This window comes from Trachemys scripta, chromosome 15, assembly GCF_013100865.1.
Source record: "Trachemys scripta elegans isolate TJP31775 chromosome 15, CAS_Tse_1.0, whole genome shotgun sequence".
NCBI classification, from domain to species: domain Eukaryota; kingdom Metazoa; phylum Chordata; order Testudines; family Emydidae; genus Trachemys; species Trachemys scripta.
In genome coordinates, this window is record NC_048312.1 from 30481655 (window position 1) to 30503807 (window position 22153).

The following is a 22153-nucleotide window of genomic DNA, read 5'->3' on the forward strand; positions in this document are numbered from 1 at the left end:
GTCATCTCTCATCCCTTGCACACCGAGGTTGAGCAGGGGGAGGTAAGTTATGAAAGCATTTAATAGCTTTGACATTCCTCAGGTTTCTAAACAATTCAGGGTGACAATTCAGAGGCCACACAGCAAGTGGGAGGTGTGAAAGAGCCCATGCATGTGGAACGGTACTACGCTTGCTGGGTTTTAATAAAGCTTCCACTACAGCTAATAGATTCAGTAGCCTTAGGCAAGCCACGGCTGGGATTGAATTTCCTTGCATGCAGGAGCACGTGCCAGTCTGGACCGAGTACCCTTTGCTTCATGTCCCACTCTTCCCCCAGGCACTGGGATAGGTCAGCCAGCCTGTGTAGAGGAGAGATTGCAGTGTGTAAGCCCTCTGGGGCAGGGACCATCTCTTTATCCTGCATTTGTACAGAGCCTAGCACCAGGAGGGCCTGGGCCGTGACTAGGGTTGCCAGGTGCTACTGCAATACAAACAAGTTACAACTTTAAGTGGCCAGGACAGCGGTTCAGAGCATCAACTTACGATGACTTGTCAGGCTGTGCTGGGTAGGGGTCGGTACTGTCAGTGTATTTTTCACAGTGGAGGCAACACAATCTAGTGGCCTGGGGAGAACTATCATCCTCAGCTGGGGAAACTGAGGGATGAGAATGGGCTGTATAGGGCTGACTCTGGCAGGGGTGAGGGGATTGAGTAAAATCCCTGATGTGGGGAGGACAAGTAGGACGGGGGATTGATCTTTGCAGTGGGAGAGGGCAGCAGGAGCTAGGCAGGGGTGACTGAGCAGAAATGCTGGGGCTCCAGAAGAGGGTGTTGCTGAAGTGCTGCTCTAACTGGCCAAGTGAAGCCCCACATTCAGTTAACGGGCACTTCTCTCGGGGTCCATAATGGGAACATGGGGCATCTGTTACTTGGGGGCTACATGCTGCCATGCATATGAAAGCAGAGCAGTACACCCAGCCAGGTCCCTTCCCCCACTCCAGCTAGCTCCCCCAGCCAGATTCCTGCCCCCCACTGGGGCCCATGTCCCTCTCCAGCCAGCTGCCCTCCCTCTCACCCAGGGTACTTGCCTCCACTCTGGCCAGGCCCCAGCCAGGCCCCCAACCCCAGCACCACCAGACCACCCTCCACTGGCCCCTGGCCCCCACATCAGCCAGCTAGGGTTACCAACTTTCTATTTGCAGAAAACCGAACACCCTTGCCCCACCCCTTCCCCGAGGCCCCACCCCCACCCACTCCATTTGCCCCTCCATCCCTCGCATGCTCTTCCCCACCCTTGCTCACTTGCTCATTTTCAACAGGCTGGGGCAGGGGGTTGGAGTGAGGTAGGGAATGAAGGCTCCACCTGGGGGGGTGGGCTCTGGGATGGGGCTGGGGATGAGGGGTTTGGCCTGCAGGAGGCTGGGGGGTAGGGGGATCAAGGGGTTTGGAGTGTGGGAGGGGGTACAGACTCTGGGCTGGGGATGTGGGCTCTGGAATGGGGCCAGAAATGAGGGGCTCAGGGTGCAGGAGGGGGCTCCTGGCTAGGGTAGGGGGTGCAGGAGTGGGTGAGGGCTCTTGCTGGGGGTGCGGGCTCTGGGGTGGGGCCAGGGATTAAGGGTTTGGGGTGCAGGTGGCGGCTCTGGGCTAGGCCTGAGGGGTTCAGAGTGTGGGAAGGGGCATAGGCGCCAACTTCTGCTGCGCCGACCCCCCCCTCTGCCTCCGGCCCCACCCTGACTCCACCGCTGCCCTGCCCCTTCCCGCCTCTGCCTATCCCCCATTCTAACCCCTTCCCCAAAGTCCCCGCCCCAACTCCTCCCCATCCCTGCCCCTATTCCAACCCCTTCCCCAAATCCCCACCCCGGCCCTGCCTCCTCCCCTGAGTGTGCCACGTTCCCGCTCCTCCCCCCTCCCTGCTGCTTATCTCAGGTGGCTCCCAGAAGAGGCTGGCATGTCCCGCCGGCTCCTAGGCCAAGGGGTGGCCAGGTGGCTCCGCATGCTGCCTTTACCCGCAGGCGCTGCCTCTGCAGCTCCCATTAGCCATGGTTCCTGGCCAATGGGAGGTGTGGAGCCAGTGCTCGGGGTGGGGGCAGCGCACGGAGCCCCCTTGGCCATGCCTGTGCCTAAGAGCTAGAGGGACATGCCAGCTGCTTCTGGAAGGCACGCGGAGCCAGGGCAGGCAGGGAGCCTACATTAGCCCCGCTGGGGACAGCCAGCTGGAATTTTAATGGCCTGGTCAGCAGGGTCATAAGAACGGCCGTACTGGGTCAGACCAAAGGTCCATCCAGCCCAGTATCCTGTCTGCTGACAGTGGCCAATGCCAGGTGCCCCAGAGGGAGTGAACAGAGAGAGATCAAGTGATCTCTCTCTTGCCATCCATCACCATCCTCTGGCAAACAGAGGCTAGGGACACCATTCCTTACCCATCCTGGCTAATGGCCATTAATGGACTTAACCTCCATGAATTTATCTAGTTCTCTTTTAAACTGGTCCTTTTTCAACTGGGCATTGTGGTTGAAAACCAGATGCCTGGCAACCCTACAACCAGCCCCAGCCCCTCACCTCCGTTTGCCCTTAAAATACTGGATAACACACAGAGCTTGACCTACAGGAGCAACACAGTGTGTGACCCTCTAGTTCATAGCAGTGACTTACCCACCACCACAGTGCATGGCAGTGATAGGGTCAGGATTAGAACTCAACATCTGCTGTCTCCCATCCCTCTGCTGAGTTCTCCAGACCTGGCAGAAGGACCCCCCTGCACACACGCATCTGAAGCAATGAGGGTGTTCTTCCTCATCAAATGCAGTGTGGACCATGACAATGCTCAGCTGGAGCTGTAGGTGCTGCAGCACAGGCCATGCTTCAATAAAGAAGATGGAGGCATCCATGCCCACAAGCTTCACTGGAGAACACTGTAGGCTGCGTGTCTGGCCACCCCTGAAAAATGGAATCACAGAAACAGTGCTTTGCCCCTCTCTTCCTTCCTGCTTTATGTGACGTGTTCCCCTGGATGGGGCATCAGGTGCAGTGATTGGGCCTGGAACTTCAGTGCGTGAAGCTCTATTGCCTGGATAAAGAACACGGACTAGCTCTGTAGCGGGGCAGTAACCCCACTCCTGCCCTGAAGGGCTTAAAACAGCCCTGTGAGAGGGCTGTGGCGGGGAACCAGTAAGCCTGGGCTGTGAGCTAAAGGCTGGGCTGATTGGGGAAGCAGCTGCTGCTGGGCCACACCTCGGCCAGGCCACAGCTGGCCCTATAAAAGGCCAGTGATCCAGGAGCTGGCAGAGTCTCTCTCTGGTCATAGAGAGAGGACCTGGTTGCTGAGCAGGGTACCTAGAGTGGAGCAGGGCTAGGGAAGGGCTAGAGGAGCTGGGGAGCTCCAGCTTGGAGAACCCCCAGGCTGCAGGCCTTGATAAAGGCCAGAACAGGTACTGGGGCTTCAGAGGGGTAGCCTGGGGTAGGCAAAGGCAGCAGGTCCAAACTCCCCTTTGCCAGTGATGAATGGCGTGTACACTGCAATCCGCCCCAGTGAGCAGGGGCTAGATGGTGGCTGGCAGTAGCCATATACTGAGGTGAGGTGGGGATAGAGGGTTCCCCTGGGAGGGGAGACCCAGAGACTGTGGGGATACTGGGGAAAGGGGCACTGGGGTCCAGGAGGGACACAGGGGCCAGCGACAGGTGAGACACCGGCTGACAGAGAGCGCTCTGGAAGCTGGTGAGCTAATTCCCTGGATGTCCAGTGGGAGGTGCCGAACCGGTGAGTCGCAGCAATGCTCCAAGTGCCAAGGCTGAAGTGGACTCATGAACCCCTATATGTGGTGTGACACTCCCAAGAGCGTGAGTACCAACCTCACAGCAGGCTGTTAGAAACCGGGGCACCATCCCCAAATTGGTTGTGAGTTCTAAACTTCGATTGCACCAAGTGCAAACTCCTCAGGCACCTTCATAGCCTGAACACGGAGTCACAGACAGTCCCTATGGGTGCTCTGGTCTGTCTTGCCACCCAGGTGAGTGTAGTTCTGTGATAGATGGCCCCTTACACCAAGAATCACAGAGTTACTCCTAATCCCAAAGGACCAATCACTTACCTCAGGCCAATTACTCTTTAGGTTTCATCCAAAGACAACGCTTGTAGCCGACCCTATAATAAACTACATGAAGATTTATCAAGCAGTAAAAGGACATTGGAGAGTTATTTACAAGGCTAAAGCAAGTGAACATAGACACACAAATGGGTTACAAGCTCAAGTTTCAAAAGGTAATATAGGCTTCTATCATCAGCAAGCTGTAATTGTCCTTTAGGGCTAACCCAGGCTAAGTTGCTGGGGAGCTCTTGCTTATGCCTAGAAACACTTTGCCCTCCAAGCAGCATAGAGGTGCTAGGTCCTTTGGCTTAGGGTTTTTATCCCCCTCCTGCCATGTGCTCTGAGCTTTTAAAAGTGATGGGACCCTGGCTCCCTGACCTGCCCCTGTGACCAGGGGCACTGGAACAGTTTGTATAGTGGGGGTGCTGAGAGCCATTGAAACAAACTGTAAACCCTGGATATGATGGAAACCACTTCATGCCAGGGGATGCTGCAGCACCCCCAGCACCCTTAGTTCCAGCCCCTATGCCTGGGGCTAGCCACTATAGGGAGGTAGATCCACTGTGGAAGAGTGGGTAACACAGTTTTTAACTCTCTCCTGGGAAGGATCAGGATCCCTATTTTACAGATAAGGAAGCTGACACATATAGCTCATTGCATTCCAGCGCCAGAGCTGAGCTCAGCACAGGGCCCAAGAAGGCCGGGTCTCCTTTGTGCCTTGCCTGTCCTGAGCCAGCTGTGGGCTTCTTTATCCCCCAGAGCTGATCAGAGCAGCCCAACTTACCTCCTGGCTGCCTAGGGTCCATATGACTGTTCCAACAGCTTGGAATAACTAGAGTGCAGTTGCACTCTAGCCTCACCCCCATGTCTCCTCTATGCCATCAGGGAAAGCTCCTTACATAGGGGAAATTCCCTAGGGCCCAGATCCATCAGCTTAGTGACCCCTTATGCTAGCAAACCCACAGTACGGGGTGAACGAGAGAGACCCACTGAAATGAAATACCCTGTATAAGGGTATGTCTACACTATGGGATTACTTTGAATTTACAGAATTTGATTTTTGGCAACCGATTGTATAAAGTCGAGTGCATGGCCACACTAAGCACATTAATTTGGCGGTGTGCGTCCATGTACTGAGGCTAGCGTCGACTTCTGGAGCGTTGCACTGTGGGTAGCTATCCCATAGCTATCCGATAGTTCCCACAGTCTCCTCCGCCCATTGGAATTCTGGGTTGAGATCCCAATGCCTGATGGGGCAAAAAACATTGTCGCTGGTGGTTCTGGGTACAGCCTCACCCCTCCCTCCATGAAATCAACGGCAGACAATCGTTTCGCGCCATTTTTCCTGGGTGAACTTTGCAGACGCCATATCACAGCAAGCATGGAGACCGCTCAGCTCAAGACAGCAGTTATGAACATTGTAAACACCTTGCGCATTATCGTGCAGTTTATGCTGAACTGGGACCTGAAAAAACAGGCGAGGAAGAGGCGGCTACAGCAGCGCGGCAACGAGAGTGATGAGGACATGGACACAGAATTCTCTCAAACCGCGGGCCCCGGCGCTTTGGAGATCATGCTGTTAATGGGACAGGTTATAGCCGTGGAATGCCGATTCTGGGCCCGGGAAACAAGCACAGACTGGTGGGACCGCATAGTGTTGCAGGTCTGGGACGATTCCCAGTGGCTGCGAAACTTTTGCATGCGTAAGGGCACTTTCATGGAACTTTGTGACTTGCTTTCCCCTGCCCTGAAGCACCAGAATACCAAGATGAGAGCAGCCCTCACAGTTGAGAAGCAAGTGGTTATAGCCTAGTGGAAGCTTGCAACGCCAGACAGCTACCAGTCAGTCGGGAAACAATTTAGAGTGGGCAAATCTACTGTCGGGGCTGCTGTGATCCAAGTAGCCAAAGCAATACTGAGCTGCTGCTACCAAAGATAGTGACTCTGGGAAATGTGCAGGTCATAGTAGATGGCTTTGCTGCAATGGGATTCCCTAACTGTGGTGGGGCGATAGTTGGAACTCATATCCCTATCTTGGCACCGGAGCACCAGGGGAGCCAGTACATAGACCACAAGGGGTACTTTTCAATGGTGCTGCAAGCACTGGTGGATCACAAGGGACGTTTCACCAACATCAACATGGGATGGCCGGGAAGGGTTCATGACACTCGCATCTTCAGGAACACTAATCTGTTTAAACGGCTGCAGCAAGGGATTTACTTCACAGACCAGAAAATAACTGTTGGGGATGTTGAAATGTCTATAGTTATCCTTGGGGACCCAGCCTACCCCTTAATGCCATGGCTCATGAAGCCGTACACAGGCAGCCTGGACAGTAGTCAGGAGCTGTTCAACTACAGGCTGAGCAAGTGCAGAATGGTGGTAGAATGTGCTTTTGGACGTTTAAAGGGTCGCTGGTGCACTTTACTGACTCATTTATACCTCAGCCAAACCACTATTCCCATTGTTATTGCTGCTGTGAGAGTAAGGGGGAGACCTTTATGGCGGGGTGGGAGGCTGAGGCAAATTGCTTGGCTGCTGATTACGTGCAGCCAGACACCAGGGCAATTAGAAGAGCACACCAGGAAGCGCTGTGCATCAGAGAAGCTTTGAAAACCAGTTTCATGACTGGCCAGGCTATGGTGTGAAAATTCTGTTTGTTTCTCCTTGATGAAAACCCGCCCCCTTGATTGACTCATTCCCTGTAAGCAACCCACCCTCCCCCTTCGATCACAGCTTGCTTTCAAAGGAAATAAAGTCACTATCATTTAAAAATCATGTATTCTTTATTAATTGATTATAAAAAGAGGGAGAGAACTGACAAGGTATCCCGGATGGGGTGTTGGAGGAGGGGAGGAGGGAAGGAAAAGGCCACTTCAAAAGTTCAAAATAATGACAGCCTTTTGCTTGGGCTGTCCACTGGGGTGGAGTGGCAGGGTGCACGGAGCCTCCCCCCCCCCATGTTCTTATACGTCTGGGTGAGGAGGCTATGGAACTTGGGGAGGGCGGTTATACAGGGGCTGCAGTGGCACTCTGTGATCCTGTTGCCGTTCCTGAAGCTCCACCAGACGCCGGAGCATGTCCGTTTGATCCCGCAGTAGCATCCTGACTCCTCTGGTCTTCCTGCCTCCTCTGGTCTTCCTGCCTCCACCTCTCATCTCAAGCGTCCCTCCTGTCCTCATATTCACTGGCATCTTTCCTGTACTTTGATACCATGTCCTTCCACTCATTCAGATGAGCTCTTTCATCGCAGGTCGATTGCATGATTTCCGAGAACATTTAGTCTCGCGAGCATTTTTTTCGCCGCCTTATCTGAGATAGCCTTTGGGACGGAGGAGGGAGGCTTGAAAAATTTGAAGCTGCGGGAGGGAGGGAGGGAAAAAAGGGAGAGAAGTATTTAAAAAGATACATTTTACAGAACAATGCTTATACTCTTTCACAGTGAACAACACTATTCACATTACATAGCACATGTGATTTCGGTACAAGGTCGCATTTTGCATCTTATATTGAGTGCCTGCGGCTTTGGTGTTAAGAGATCACAGATGCAGGGCTGGGCAACAGAGTCTTTCGGCTTCTGCAACCTTCATTAAAGCAGCGCCCTCCTTTCCCATACCAAGCAAAGCCCGTTGAGTGCTGTGGTTTTCCTGTTAATGTGCAGCAGCAGAAACCAAACTAAACCCTCCCACCACCCATCCAATTATCTGGGATGATCGCTTTACCCCTCCCCCCCACCGCGTGGCTGGTATCAGGGGAGATCCCTGCAGAAACCAAATGGCCATCTCTGTCCCCTTAATTAAACTCCCGTATTTCAACCAGGTTACCATGAACAATATCACTCTCCTGAGGATAACACAGCGAGATAAAGAACGGATGTTGCTTGAATGCCAGCAAACACCGGGACCACACACTGCCAGGCTTTGTCATGCAATGATACCAGATTACTTGCTACTAGCATGGCGTGGTCAAGTGTCCTACCATTGAGGACGGAATAAGGCTGCACTGCCCAGAAACCTTCTGCAAAGGCTTTTGGAGTACCTTCAGGAGAGGTTCATAGAGATGTCCCTGGAGGATTTCCGCTCCACCCCCAGACATGTTAACAGACTTTTCCAGTAGCTGTACTGGCTGTGAATGCATCCCAAGTCCTCAGGGCAAATTAATCATTAAAAAACGCTTGCTTTTAAACCATGTTTTATATCTACAAAGGTACACTCATCTGAGGTCCCTTCCATGGGTTCATGGTCTGGGATGGAGGGTTGGGAGGGTACTTCAGTCAGGCTGAGAAAAAGATCCTGGCTGTTGGGGAGACCGGAGTGCTGTGTGCTCTCCGCAAGCTCGTCCTCCTCCTCATTTTCCCCATCCGCAGAATCCTCAGGCATGGCTGAGAGTACCCCCTCTTTGGAATCCACGGTCAGGGGTGGGGTAGTAGGGGCGGCCCCCCCTAGAATTGCATGCAGCTCAGCATAGAAGCGGCATGTCTGTGGCTCTCCCCCGGACCTTCCGTTTGCTTCTTTGGTTTTCTGGTACGCTTCTCTGAGCTCCTTAACTTTCACGTGGCACTGATATGAGTCCCTATTGTGGCCTCTCTCCATCATGCCCTTGGAGATTTTTTCAAATGTTTTGGCATTTAGTCTTTTGGAACTTAGTTCTGCTAGCACGGAATCCTCTCCCCGTATAGCGATCAGATCCAGTACCTCCCGTATGGTCCATGCTGGTGGTCTTTTTCGATTCTCGGACTGCATGGTTATCTGTGCTGATGAGCTCTGCGTGGTCACCTGTGCTCTCCACGCTGGACAAACAGGAAATGAAATTCAAAAGTTCGCGAGGCTTTTCCTGTCTACCTGGCCAGTGCATCCGAGTTCAGATTGCTGTCCAGAGCGGTAACAGTGGTGCACTGTGGGATAGCTCCCGGAGGCCAATACTGTCTAATTTCGTCCACATTAACCCTAATTAAAACCGGCAATGTTGATTTCAGCCCTACTCCCCTCGTCAGAGAGGAGTACAGAAATCGATTTTAAGAGCCCTTTATGTCGAAGTAAATGGTTTCGTTGTGTGGATAGATGCAGGGTTAATTCGATTTAACGCTGCTAAATTTGACCTAAAGTCATAGTGTAGACCAGGCCTAAGATCTCACGGTGAGCGTGGCAGAAGTTGGAATAGAATCCATGAGTCTGTAGACACTACTCTTGCTACATGTAAAATTCCTAGGAGCTCAGGTTTGCCAGCCACCTTCTGGAGTTTCCTCTACTAGTGCTAGCCCGTGAGTAGGTTTGGCAAAATTCAATTTCAATTTCTTTTTTTCAATAATTTCAACTGATATCACTTCTCAGCCTTTTGGCTAAAATCAAGTGTAAACATTTTGATGGATAATATCAATGTTTATTTATAAGCATTTATTTTTATTTTTTTGTCTATTTACATTTACAATTATGGATTTTAAACATATTTTTCAATTTTTGATCCATCAAAATGTTTACAGTTGCAGGAAATTGTGGGCAGGGCAGCTGAGACAATAATTATTTAATGGCAAGAGACGATGAAATTCAGAATGTTAAAGCTCTATGACTGTTAAAGCACCAATTGTCAACATGTCAAAATAGACAAAGTATCCTTAACTCAAGCTTTGATAAGTTCTGAGGCAGCATTTTTCTTCTTTTACCTATCTGCCAGTTTTGATTATTACTGATGGGGATGTTTTTGCATGGGTCTGTGTGTGTACATGGTGAAATTGATGTTTACCAATAAAAATCGAATCCTTCCAGGGGTACGTGTAAACAATGTTTTCACTGTGCCGTGCAACATCATAGTGTCTTGCACGGCTGTCGTCCTGGTGTGATGCTGACGTGACGATGACACATAGTGCTATCCTATCAGTCTGCTGTGGCGGGGGCAAACATGAGCACGCACAAATTTGTGAGCCCCCCCTCATCCCATGTACAGTGGTGCTGGAACTAGGGATGCTGTTGCCCCCCTCACTTGAAGTAGTAATAGCAAAGACCAAATACGTGGTTTCCATGATCAACACCCCCCACTATAAGAATTGTTTCAGCACTCCTGCCCTGCCCATGTGTGCTGCTGTGAAGTTTTCTCCCGGTTCGCGGTCTTAGAGGGGACCCCCGGGCGTGAGGCTGAGCAGGGTTAGGGCTACCGCTAGGGGGAGCCAGAGCCCGTGCTTCGCCTTCCCGCCAGGGGCCTGCCTTGCTCAGCAGTCTCTCAACCAACCCTGCTGGGAAGGCGGGACCGTATGGGAACCAAAAGCTACCGAATGGCAGCGCCAATAGCCAGTCAAATGTAGATAACTCCGAAGTCTAGGCGGGAGGAACGTCCTATTGGCTGAGATGCCCCTCAGGAGGCGGGAGGAAGGGCGGTGTCCCGCCCCTGGCGGGCTCCTGGGCCAATGGCGGAGAGCGGTGCGGTTAGGCTGCGCTGGCTGAGGCGAGCGGAGCTTTGTGAGGCAGGTAGCGCTGGTTCCTGCCCGGCTCTGCTTCGTGCGGACCCCCGCCCCTGAGAGCAGCCCCGCCCCCCGGTAGGGCCCGATCCCCGAGCGGCCCCCGGAGCTGTGGAGGCCGCCGCGCGCTGCGGGCCAGGGCCCGACCCAGGTCTCGCCAGGCTCCCGAGCCCGCCGCCGGCCGCCCCGCTCTCAAGGCAGGAGCGCTGGGGTGCGCTGCGGGCCCGGAGTCAGGCTGATGCAACGTCCCTGCCCCCCGCTTGCCTTGCGCGGCCCCCCGCTGCGAGCCGGGGGGGCTGGCTGACCTGCTAGGGCCTTGTGCGGCCCCCGGCCCGGCTCCCCGCCGGGCTTTGGGCCTTCTCAGCCCTTCCCCCCGCGCCTCACCATGGCCGGTGCCATCGCGTCTCGGATGAGCTTCAGCTCCCTGAAGCGAAAACAGCCGAAAACCTTCACGGTGCGGATTATCACCATGGACGCCGAGATGGAGTTCAGCTGCGAGGTAACCGGAAGCGGGGCGTCCTGCGCCTGCTGGCCTGGGGCTCCCACACCCCCCGGTGACGGGCAGCGCCCCGCGCCTTCCCAGCGCACCCGCTAGCGCCAGAGCGAGCCCGTGGCCGGCCCAGCAACCCCCGCTCGGGGGCCGTGCGCAGCTCCCCGAGCCTGCAGCGCTCTGGGACGGGCCTGGGAGATGAATACCGGGACAATATGACTGCAGGGGGATCGAGGGAGGCAAAATGTAGCTACCCAAGGTGGAGTGGGATCGGGATGCCAGGGCTAGCACACCCTTGGGAAAAGCTTTCTGTGAGCTTTAATGAACAAAACCGGGCTTGATATCCTCTAAAACATAGTACTTCCGGCACCACAAATGACCCATTGCATCCTGTTGAGGGCTCTGGCTTATTGGTAAATCAGAGAAAAAAAGTGCTTCGCACTGAATCCACTTTCTGGTGCCCCCCTTCCCCCCTCCCCATTTTCCTGTCTACCAGTGGTGGGCACGTACTAGCTAAATATTGTACAGATCCTCCAGAGTTTCTTTTGCGAGATGAATGTGTTTATAGCCAAAGATGGAACATGTGGGGTTTCAGTTTGAATGTCCTTGGATCTACTCACGGCCACCTGCATCTGTTTTGGTTAGGAAACCCTATTCGTAAATGGTGCTGTTTTTCATATGCCTGCATTGAGCAGGCACTGGAAGACTACAGGGAGGCCCTCTAGGAATCCATTGTTAATCTAGCATCAAAGTGTAATGTCTTTCCCGAAAGATGTGTTGGGAGAGAAACTGTATGAATATAAAGAACTTGTGTGTCAGTGCAGGAGGTTCCTTGGTGCTGTGCTGTGATACAGCAGAGGGGATGCAGTCGTGTCTCGTTGTGGGAGGTTCCAGGGTGCTGCACTATAATATAGAAGAGGGGAAGTCATGTCTTCACACAGAAGGTTCCTCAATGCAATTCTCTTGTGACTCCCAACCTCTACCGGAATATGGTACAACACATCCTTGAGCAAAGGAATTGGGGGTGGGGTCAAAAATAATTGCTCTGATTCTATTACAAAAGAACAAAGGTGGCTCTGGGTCACCCCCTATTATGTTGGTAAATTAGGTACTTCCCACTCCCTTTTAGCCCCTAAAAAAGAACGGCTTGCGGGTACTCTGTGTACAATAGGTAAGCAGAAAGCTGTGAACAAATAACTCTTAAGTTACAGTGAGGTTTTTGGATGACTTGAAATCTTTTGGGGACACTAAAGGGTAAACTTTGAATGCATTTGGCCTTTCATCCCCTTTATCACCCCCAGCAACATCACTACTTTAGCCTGCTCAAGGAGTGCTGTCTTTGATATGAAAATGCAAATGACTATCTGCTTTGATCTTACTAACTGGCAGATTGCAAAATTTGATCTCTGGAATTTGCTAAGAGCATAGCAGACCTAGTGATTTGCCATTGAAAGTTGGCATTATAGCTATGTGGTGCTAGCAGTCTGCATAATACAGTTCAAAATAGAAGCAGGATGAAGTACCAAGGGGGTAGGGGGAGGGCAGTAATAGAGACCAACCATAGGCTGTGAGATGTCTTGAGTCTCTTCACAACATGATGGGGCCCTGATCCTGAGTTGGGCCTGTGGGCACTAATGTAGTATAAATACCTTGTTCCTAGGCAAAATATGTCACTAAACTGGAGTCCTAAGAATGTACAGTATCCAGGCACTTGCTATCTGGAGAATGATGCAAAGTACATGAGGGAGGATTTGAAGGGGTCCATCAAATAAATCCAGAGGCATTGCTCTGTTGAGAAGTCTCCACCCCTCAACTACTGGAAGGGGTGAGTGCTGAGAATCCTGTCAGGTTGTTGTCTCCAGACTTGATTTGGGCCTCCAATTAGTCCACAGCTAGAAGGTGTCTAATTACACTTGAAGCTTCCTCCCAATACTCACGTCAGGTTGCTGATGTGATGGTCACTCTGCTGCTTGCTCTTTCTAGGTACTCCTAGCACACTGTCTCTCTAGTTTGAGTGCTTTTCTTATTCTCAGAGGCAATTATAATTAAGGCTATGATTTAGTCACGGAATCCATGACTTCCAGTGACCTCTATGACTTCAGCCTGCGGTGGTCAGGAGCTGCAGGGTTCCCCGCTGCCACAGGGGCAGGGAGCGGCGGGGTACCCCCACTGCCTCTGGTGGCCCCCAGAGCTCCAAACTGCTGCAGGCAGCGGGGCAGGCAGCAGGGTACCCCGCAACTCCCAGCTGCCACAGGGTACCCCTGAGCTCCTGGTCACTGCCGGCTTCAGGTGGTGTGGGGACCCACAGACCCCCATTTTGTCACAGATATTTTTCATAAAAGTCACAGACAGTTCATGGCTTCTGTGAATTTTTCTTTTTTGCCCGTGACCTGTCCGTGACTTTTACGAAAAATATTGGTGGCAAAATCTTAGCTTCCCTCAAGGTGGTATATTATAATTAAGGCTATCAGCGGCCCTCCTCAGTCTGAGCGATTGAGAGAGGAAAGACGCTACTTAAAACTCTTGGCTTTTTTTTTTTTTTTTTTAATGCCCTCTTCTGTTTAACTCAAATACATGACAAATAGTTAGAAAGAAAAAAATCTCTGTTAAAAATTCAACTCTTCTGCCCCTTCAGTTAAGGTCTGAGAAAGCTTTGTGTTCTCTGGTCCTCCAAGAAGACCTTCAGAAAAGGGAAGAGAAGACTTGATATTACTGATTTCTAAGGAATAGTAACTCCCCCAGTTAAAAAAGGCCACTTTTCAGGCCTTTATGCCCACCCTGAACAGAGAGGGCATAAACCCATTTTTTTCCCCTGTTTGTGAGTCACCTTTAAGAATATGGAACGTTAATATTCAATACCCACACCCTGGCCTAATTTAACTAAAAAACAATTAAATCGATTCTCTCCATATGTTCTTAAATACATCATGTTTCAGCTAAGATCAAGCATGGAAAACTTGAGCCCAAAACGATAGTTTTTCAGTAAGTGGGGGCAAAAAGAGTTGTTTGTAACTCATTTATTTTGCACTTGCTACTGAGCAACCAGTGAATTGGCTTTTGCAGAGCTTGAGTTATACTGGCTGGTGTCGTTTAAATCTAACAAATCCAGCTCCGAGAATGACTGACCAAATGCTGTCTGTGACAATGATAAACAAAGCCTTCAAATCTTATATGGTTTATTGGGCCTCTCTAGTAGTTGAAAATTGTTCAAGAAGGTGTGTAGGCTAAAGGGATTTTATTGTGGCTTTCTCTTTCTTTTCCATCTATTTTTTCAATATTTCAATTTTCTAGCTCATAATGGTTTATAAACACTGTTTTTTCTTTGTGGTTGATATTTAACCCTCATGAGCCTAACTCATTATATTGCTGTGTTTTCTAATGATCCAGTGGACTTATAAATTGGGCAGTGGATAATAGGAAGCTGATGTTACCCTCCATTTAAAAAATCACAACCTTTTTACACATATTTTAAAAAGCGTCATGGGTCTGCTGTAACTCCATTGACTCCAATGCAATTATGCTGGGGTGAGTTTGGCCTTGTGTGTTTTTATCATTTGTAAAATGTCATTAATGGCCCTGGATAATGAAATCCTCAATCCCCAGAAGAGGTAGCGATAATAGACCAGGGGTCGGCAACCTTTCAGAAGTGGTGTGCCGAGTCTTCATTTATTCACTCTAATTTAAGGTTTCGTGTGCCAGTAATACATTTTAAGCTTTTTATAAGGTCTCTTTCTATAAGTCTATAATATATAACTAAACTATTGTTGTATGTAAAGTAAATAAGGTTTTTAAAATGTTTAAGAAGCTTCATTTAAAATTAAATTAAAATGTAGAGCCCCCCAGACCGGTGGCCAGGACCCGGGCAGTGTGAGTGCCACTGAAAATCAGCTCATGGCATATGTGCCATAGGTTGCCTACCCCTGTAATAGACCATAGCAATGCAAACTTCCCTCAACTGTGTATCTCAGGACATGTCTACACTACGATATTAGGTTGATTTTATAGACGTCGATCTTTAGTAACCGATTTACAGTTGATCGTGCGTGTCCCCACTAAGCGCATTAGGTTGGCGGAGTGCGTTCTCAATACTGTGGCTAGCATCGACTCATGGAGTGGTGAACTGTGGGTAGCTATCCCACAGTCCTCGCTGCCCATTGGAATTCTGGGTTAAGCTCCCAATGCCTGATGGGGCAAAAACATTGTCACGGGTGATTTTGGGTACAGTCTCCTTCCTTCCTCCCTCCCTCCTTGAAAGCAATGGCAAATAATCATTTAGTGCCTTTTTTCCTGGGTTACCTGTGCAGATGCCATAGCACGGCAAGCATGGAGCCCGCTCAGCTGCACACTGCTTTTGTGAGCATTGTAAATACCTCGCGCGTTATCCTGCAGTATGTGCAGAGCCTAGCTAGGAGCTGCCAGCACAAGGAAGATTGTGAGTAGGACATGGACACAGACGTTCCTGAAAGCACGGAATGTGGCAATTGGGATATCATGGCGACATTGGGGCATGTTGATACAGTGGAACGCCGATTCCGGGCCTGGCAAACAAGCACAAACTGGTGGGACTGCATAGTGTTGCCAGGTATGGGATGATTCCCAGTGGCTGCGAAACTTTCACATGCGTAAGGCCACTTTCATGGAACTTTGTGAGTTTCTTTCCCCCGCTCTGAAGCTCAAGAATACCAAGATGAGATCTGCCCTAACAGTTGAGAAGCAGGTGGCGATAGCCCTGTGGAAGCTTGGAATGCCTGACTGCTACCGATCAGTTAGTAATCAATTCGGAGTGGGCAAGTCTGCGTTGGGGGCTGCTGTGATCCAAGTAGCCAGGGCAATCAGTACCCTTTTGCTAAGGAAAGCTGCAAGAAGGAACTTTCTTCCCAGACCAGAAAATTACCATTGGGGATGTTGAAATGCCAATAGTTATCCTCCCATGGCTTATGAAGCCATACACAGGCAGCCTGGACGGCAGTAAGGAACAGTTCAAATATAGGCTGAGCAAGTGCAGAATGGTGGTAGAATGTGCCTTTGGATGTTTAAAGGGGCGCTGACGCAGCTTGCTGAGTAGGTCAGACCTCCGCGAAAGCAATATTCCCATTGTTATTGCTGCTTCCTTTGTGCGCCATAATATCTGAGAGAGTAAGGGGGAGACGTTTATGGCAGGACGGAAGGTTGAGGCAGATCACCTGGTGGTCAATTTTGAACAGCCAGACACCAGGGCAATTAGAAGAGCACACTGAGGCATGCTGCGCATCAGAGAAGCTTTGAAAAACAGTTTAATGACTGACCAACTACGGTGTGACAGTTGTGTGCATTTGTCCTTGATGCAAAGCCGCACGGTTTGGTGAATGTACTTCCCTGTAAGCCAGTCCCACTCCCCCTTTTGACCACAGCTGGCACAGAAAATAAAGTCCCCATTGTTCTGAATCCATTCTTTATTTATTAAAAAATACTTGAGATCACTGACAACTCTGATTAGTAAAAGGAAGCCCAAGTGTACAAAGGGTTTGATAATGGATGGGGTGGGGGAGGGAGGGAAGGGTTAGGATTAGCGTTAGGGTTTTGAATGACAGCCTTCTATTGCTTGAGCCATCCCCTGGAGTTGAGTGGTAGGATGCCCGGAGCTCCCCCCCCCCCCCCCCGTTATTTGGCATCTGGGTGAGGGGGGTATAGAACTTGGCAAGGAGGGTAGGTGGTTATACAATGGATGCAGCGGCGGTCTGTACTCTAGTTGCCTTTCCTGCAGCTCCACCAGACGCCTCATCATGTCCATTTGCTCCCCCATTAGCCTCAGCATCTCCTCCTGCGTGTTCCGATCACACTCACTGTATGCTTTGCTGGCCTCTGCCACCAAATGCCTCCGTGCATTCAGCTGTGCCCAATCAGTGCGGGAGGATTGCATGAGCTCTGAAAACATGTCATTGCACGTGTGGTTTTTTCCGCCTTCTAATCTGCGATAACCTCAGGGACGGAATTGATGCGGGGAGCATAGAAGCATTTGCAGCTGCAGAGGAGGAAAAAAGGGAGAGTAGACTTTACAGAAGATACATTTCTGAGAACAAAAGGGAGACTCTTTCACAGTGAATCAAGCAATTCACAGCAGACGGCACATGTGTTTTTGTCTTTTATATTGAGTGCCGGCAGGTATGGTGACACATCAGACACGGCTAGTCGACAGAATTCGGTTTGCAGGCAGCCATGGTAAGCCAACGGGTACGTGAGGTTGTCTTCTTCCGTGTTCATGACATGTGAGAATGGTTTCAAACTGCAGCACCCTTCTTTCCCATAGCAACCAATGCCAGTTGTGTTTGCCGTTTAAAAGGAGGGGCTGCGGTTGCCCTTTAAAAGGAGTGGCAGCGGTTTTGGGGTGGATGTGCAGCACACCCCTCCCCCTTCCCTCTGCGTGACTGTTCTCCGGGATGATCCCTTTTAGCCAAGCGCAAACAGCCTAGCATGTCCAGTGTCTAATGTGTCAGGGATCAGCAAACAGAGGGGATTACTGTTCCCTTACAAAACTTCCCCTATTTCAACCAGGTGACCATGAATAATATCACTCTCCTGAGACTGACACAGAAAGATAAAGACTGAATGTTTCATGAATGCGACCAAAACCCAGGACCATTCGCTGCCATGTTTTGTGCTGCAGTGATTTCAGACCACTTGCTACTGGCTTGGCGTGGTAAAGTGTCCTACCTTGGAGGATGAAATAAGGCAGCCCTCCCCAGAAACCTTCTGCAAAGGCTTTCAGAGTACCTCCAGGAGAGCTTCATGGAGATGTCCCTGGAGGATTCCCGCTCCATCCCCAGACACGTTAACAGATTTTTCCAGTAGCTGTACTGGCCGCGAATGCATCCCAATTGCTCAGGGCAAATCAAACATTAAATACAATTGCTTTTAATCTCTGTAGTGTTGTTACATATGTGCACTCACCAGAGGTGCCTTCTCTGCTTTCAGGGTCCGGGAGAATATTGGCTCCAGGGTGAGGAAAAGGTCCTGGCTGCTAGGCAGAACGGATTCTCCACTTGTCTGCTGTGCATTCTCCTCCTCCTTTTCCTCCTCCACAAAATCCTCATCCATGTTGCTTGAGGCTGCCATCTTGCAGGTGTCCATGGAGAGTGTTGGGGTACTGGTAGGGTCCCCCCCCTAGAATGGCATGCAGCTGATCATAGAAGCAACATGTTTGGGGCTCTGACCCGGAGCAACTGTTTACCTTCTTTGTCTTTTGGTAGGCTTGCCTGAGCTCCTTAATTTTCACGTGGCAGTGCTGTGCATCCCTGGTGTAGCCTCTGTCCACCATGCTCTGTGCAATTTTGGCATATATATATATATATATCAGCACTTCTTCTGCTGGATTAGAGTTCTGCCTGCACAGATTCTTCTCCCCATACTGCAATTAGATCCCGTGTCTCCCGTTTGCTCTATGCTGGAGCTCGTTTGCGATTCTGGGACTGCATGGTCACCTGTGCTGCTGAGCTCGCCACGCTGACCAAACGGAAATGAAATTCAGAAGTTCCCAGTGCTTTTCCTGTGTACCTGGCAAGTGCATCAGAGTTGAAAGTGCTGTCCAGAGCGGTCACGTTGGAGCACTCTGGGATAGCTCCCAGAGGCCAATACAATTGAATTGCACTGTGCTGTGTCTACATTACCCCAAATTAGACCCAGGAAGGTCAATTTTAGTGCTACTCCCCTCGTTGGGGAGGAGTATAGAGGTTGATTTTAAGGGCCCTTTAGGTCAGTGGAACGGGGTTGGTTGTGTAGACGCATTCATTATAAAATTGACCTAACCTCGAAGTGTAGTCCAGGCCTCAAAATTGCTCAGGAGGACACTTCTTTCCTCTCCAGGGACAGAGGGGAAGTTGTCTTCTTGTACCAGACAATTGTTCTCTCCCTGTAAGAATGTCAGTTAATAACAGATGTAGTGGCTTTCTATAGTGTGAAAATTTGTCACTTCCTATAGGCTGTAGAGTATTTGTCAGATGATAACAGAGTGGGTTGGATCTGAACTGGCAAGTCTTACATCTTCAAATGACTCCTTAGGGATGCTTCTGCTAAAGAAGCCCTATTTTTATCATTGTAGATGAACTTCCATTGCCTCTCCTGGAAGCACGCAGAGAAACTGACAAGAATTGTCAGAGTATTCTCTGTCAGTGCTGTTATAAAAGCAGGACTTGTGGGAACTCAGCTGCAATCCTTTGTTGCTGTTGTTGGGGAGCCCTATCTTTGTTGGGAAGGAAGAAGTGAAGGGAGGTGACTTGTGGCCTGGTGACAGCACATCGGAGCTTGCGTTCCACCATCATCCTTTGCCCTCCAGGTTAGAAGCAATGTTGGAGGGATTATATTTAGTTGCAGGGGATTTATTAACCAACCACCAGCCAAAAGGCAGTCTGCTGCAGTTTGAGCCTTTGATGATGTGGATCCTGGAATGAACCCTGAAAAGAGCGTTGGGACATGGGGTGAAAGAATGATATGCAGCTACTAACTGCCATGTGTTTGTCCTAGAACACCCTCTTTCTCCTCTCCCCCTCCCCCCGCCACAGGCAGAGCTGTAATGAAGAGTCTGTCTTCAGGTTGGAAGGATGGTCATACCCCAAAGGGGCAAGACTTTGTAGTGAGGGGATGAAGCTGCCAGTGCAGCGGCTTCCTAGAGATTTGTTCTCGTGGGAGAAATGTAGGGTGCAGATTTATTCTTGCTCTTTCCATTCACTTGTCATCTGTGCACAAAGCAACTTTTCCTTTGTACTGGTTGGTGTGGGAGGAGCTAATGGACAGTTAGTCCCATGCAGGGGGAGAGCTGCTACAGTATTCCTGCTATGGCTGGCAGTACAGGGACTTTTCTTCCTGATGAGTCATGGCAGATCTATTGGGTGGAGAAGGCAGGGAATTACTACCTCCCAGCCTTCTGCCCCTCCTGTATTTGCTTGCCCCTCCCCATGTCTTTCTGACACTGCTGTTCACTATCAAGGCTTCTGGCCAACCATTGGGACCCTGTTGCTATTGAGGCTGTGAAATATTGAAAAGGATTAGTTCGTTAGTAATTGCCTGTATTGTGATCTCTCTTGAGCAGGGAATGCATTTTCGTTCTGTTTTTACTTTCTCCCCACTTCAAACCCCTTGGTATCCCCACAACCTCCCACCCGTCTCCTGATATCCACCTGCCCGCCACCATCTGCTCCCCTGCCTCCCTCCCTGTCCACCCTTCACTGCATGCTGCTTCTCTCTCTCTCCATCCTCATCCATCGTTCTGCTGCCTCTGCCTCCACCACGTGTGTAAGTGAATTGGCTGTGTGTGTTGGCAGCTGTATGGTGATGTGGAGGTGAAGAGTTTGAGGGGATCTGGTAGTTATGATGCTGGCTGGTAGACCATGTGTTTGAAGTTGTGCTGTATGTTATGTAGCTCTAATTGGTGGCTTACATGCTTTGTATTGTTGCTGGGAAATGAACTTCAGCAAACTTAACTCTTATTTTTAAAGGTCTTTTTTGTGGGAATAATATAATTATTTGCACTTCTCTAGTGCCTTTAATCCAAAAATCTCAAAGCCTTTAACAAATGTAAATGAATTAAGTGCCTCCGACCCCTGTAGGTGTGACATTCCCCAAGGTACAATCTGGACTGTTGACCATTAGTGTCCCTTTAAATCTCTAGCCTGGGCTGCCTTTTACACTGCTTTGTTGTCAGAACAGCCACTCCTGACTTGCTTGCGCAGCCTTCAGCCCACAAATTCACTCCCATCGAAATACATGAGCATGCTGAGGAGTCACTCATGAGGATGACACCTGCAAATTCTTACTCCCAGCCTTGTCCCCCAGAAATGTATGTCTTGTGCTGCTCGGTACCTTTTCTGAACAGTATACGCTCATAGAAAGTCCATCACTTCAGCAAAGGAAAATTATATATGCAAATGGAGTTTCCTACGTACTCTAATCCAAATATACTGGATAAAATAAAACAATATGATAAATTTATTAAGAAAGACAGATTTTAAGAGCAACAGAGAGTCCTGTGGCACCTTTAAGACTAACATGTGTTGGAGCATGCATAAGCTTTTGTGGGTGAATACCCACTTATGCTCCAATACATCTGTTAGTCTTAAAGGTGCCACAGGACTCTCTCTTGCTTTTTACGGATCCAGACTAACACGGCTACCCCTCTGAGATTTTAAGAGATTACAAGTGATGATGCATAAAAGTCAGGATTGGTTACAAAAGAAACGAGCAATGCGCAAGCTAATATTTAACAAGCTAAATGAACTTAACAGCAAAAGTTTTGTCTCACCATACGCTGTAGTAAATTTCATAGGCTGGGTCTCCTTCCAGCCTAGGACCACTCCCCCTTATTTCAGGTCTTTGAGAGTGGTTAATATCATGAGCAGAGAGATGGGAGGAGGAGAGGTGAAGTCAAGTGTTTTCCTCTCCCTTTATAACTTAATTTCTTGTGCTAGAAACATCATTGCTCAGTCACGGTGACACGCAGGTCAAGCAGGACATGAGGTTTGAATGGTCCCCGAAGTGGAAATTTCTTGTTTATACCTTCCTGTTGCTGAAGAATGGCTGCTTAAGCCGTGATAGCTCTTTAACATCTGGCTGGAGTGCTAGTGTCTTTGTTTCTGAACACTTGTTTGAGCCTGCTTTTCTTAAACTTGGAGCATGTTACAGCAATGATATGTAGTATCAACATTGTATGTGGGTTATAAGATTCTACATGTTTCAGAGTGGTAGCCGTGTTAGTCTGTATCAGCAAAAACAATGAGGAGTCCTTGTGGCACCTTAGAGAGTAAGACATTTATTTGGGCATAAGCTTTCGTGGGCTAAAACCCACTTCATCTGAATAAATTTTAGTCTGTAAGGTGCCACAAGGACTCCTTGTTGTTAATGTTGATGCATGTATTTTACCAGGGCAATAATGTTCAGCAGATGGAGTTTTCAAATGATACCTCACAGGGCATACTTTTTATAATTTTTTTACAAGGCTCTCTCACAGGCTCCTCCTCTTATTTTGTACTAAATCTTTATAGAGCACTAGTTTTGGTTTGTTTAAATATATTCTGTTTTAAATCTGCCCCTCAGCAATTCCCAGATGTATATATTGGGAGATTAAACCTCCTTTGCATCTGTCTACAGTGCAGCTAACATCTCTAAATTAAACCCAAATCTAT

The 22153-nt window shown here is 49.6% G+C and overlaps 1 protein-coding gene across 7 annotated transcripts in view; it reads left to right on the forward strand.

Moving 5' to 3' along the window:
- Positions 1-10476: 10476 nt before the first annotated feature.
- NF2 (neurofibromin 2) overlaps positions 10477-22153 on the forward strand; it is an 85998-nt gene continuing 74321 nt past the window's right edge. For 4 of the 7 annotated variants that reach the window (XM_034790705.1, XM_034790704.1, XM_034790706.1 and 1 more), the window contains exon 1: positions 10899-11012. In XM_034790705.1, coding sequence (XP_034646596.1) covers positions 10899-11012 — 114 coding nt within the window. Of the gene's footprint in view, positions 11013-22153 lie in introns of all 7 variants that reach the window. The other 3 variants (XM_034790708.1, XM_034790707.1, XM_034790702.1) reach the window with 3 other exon arrangements.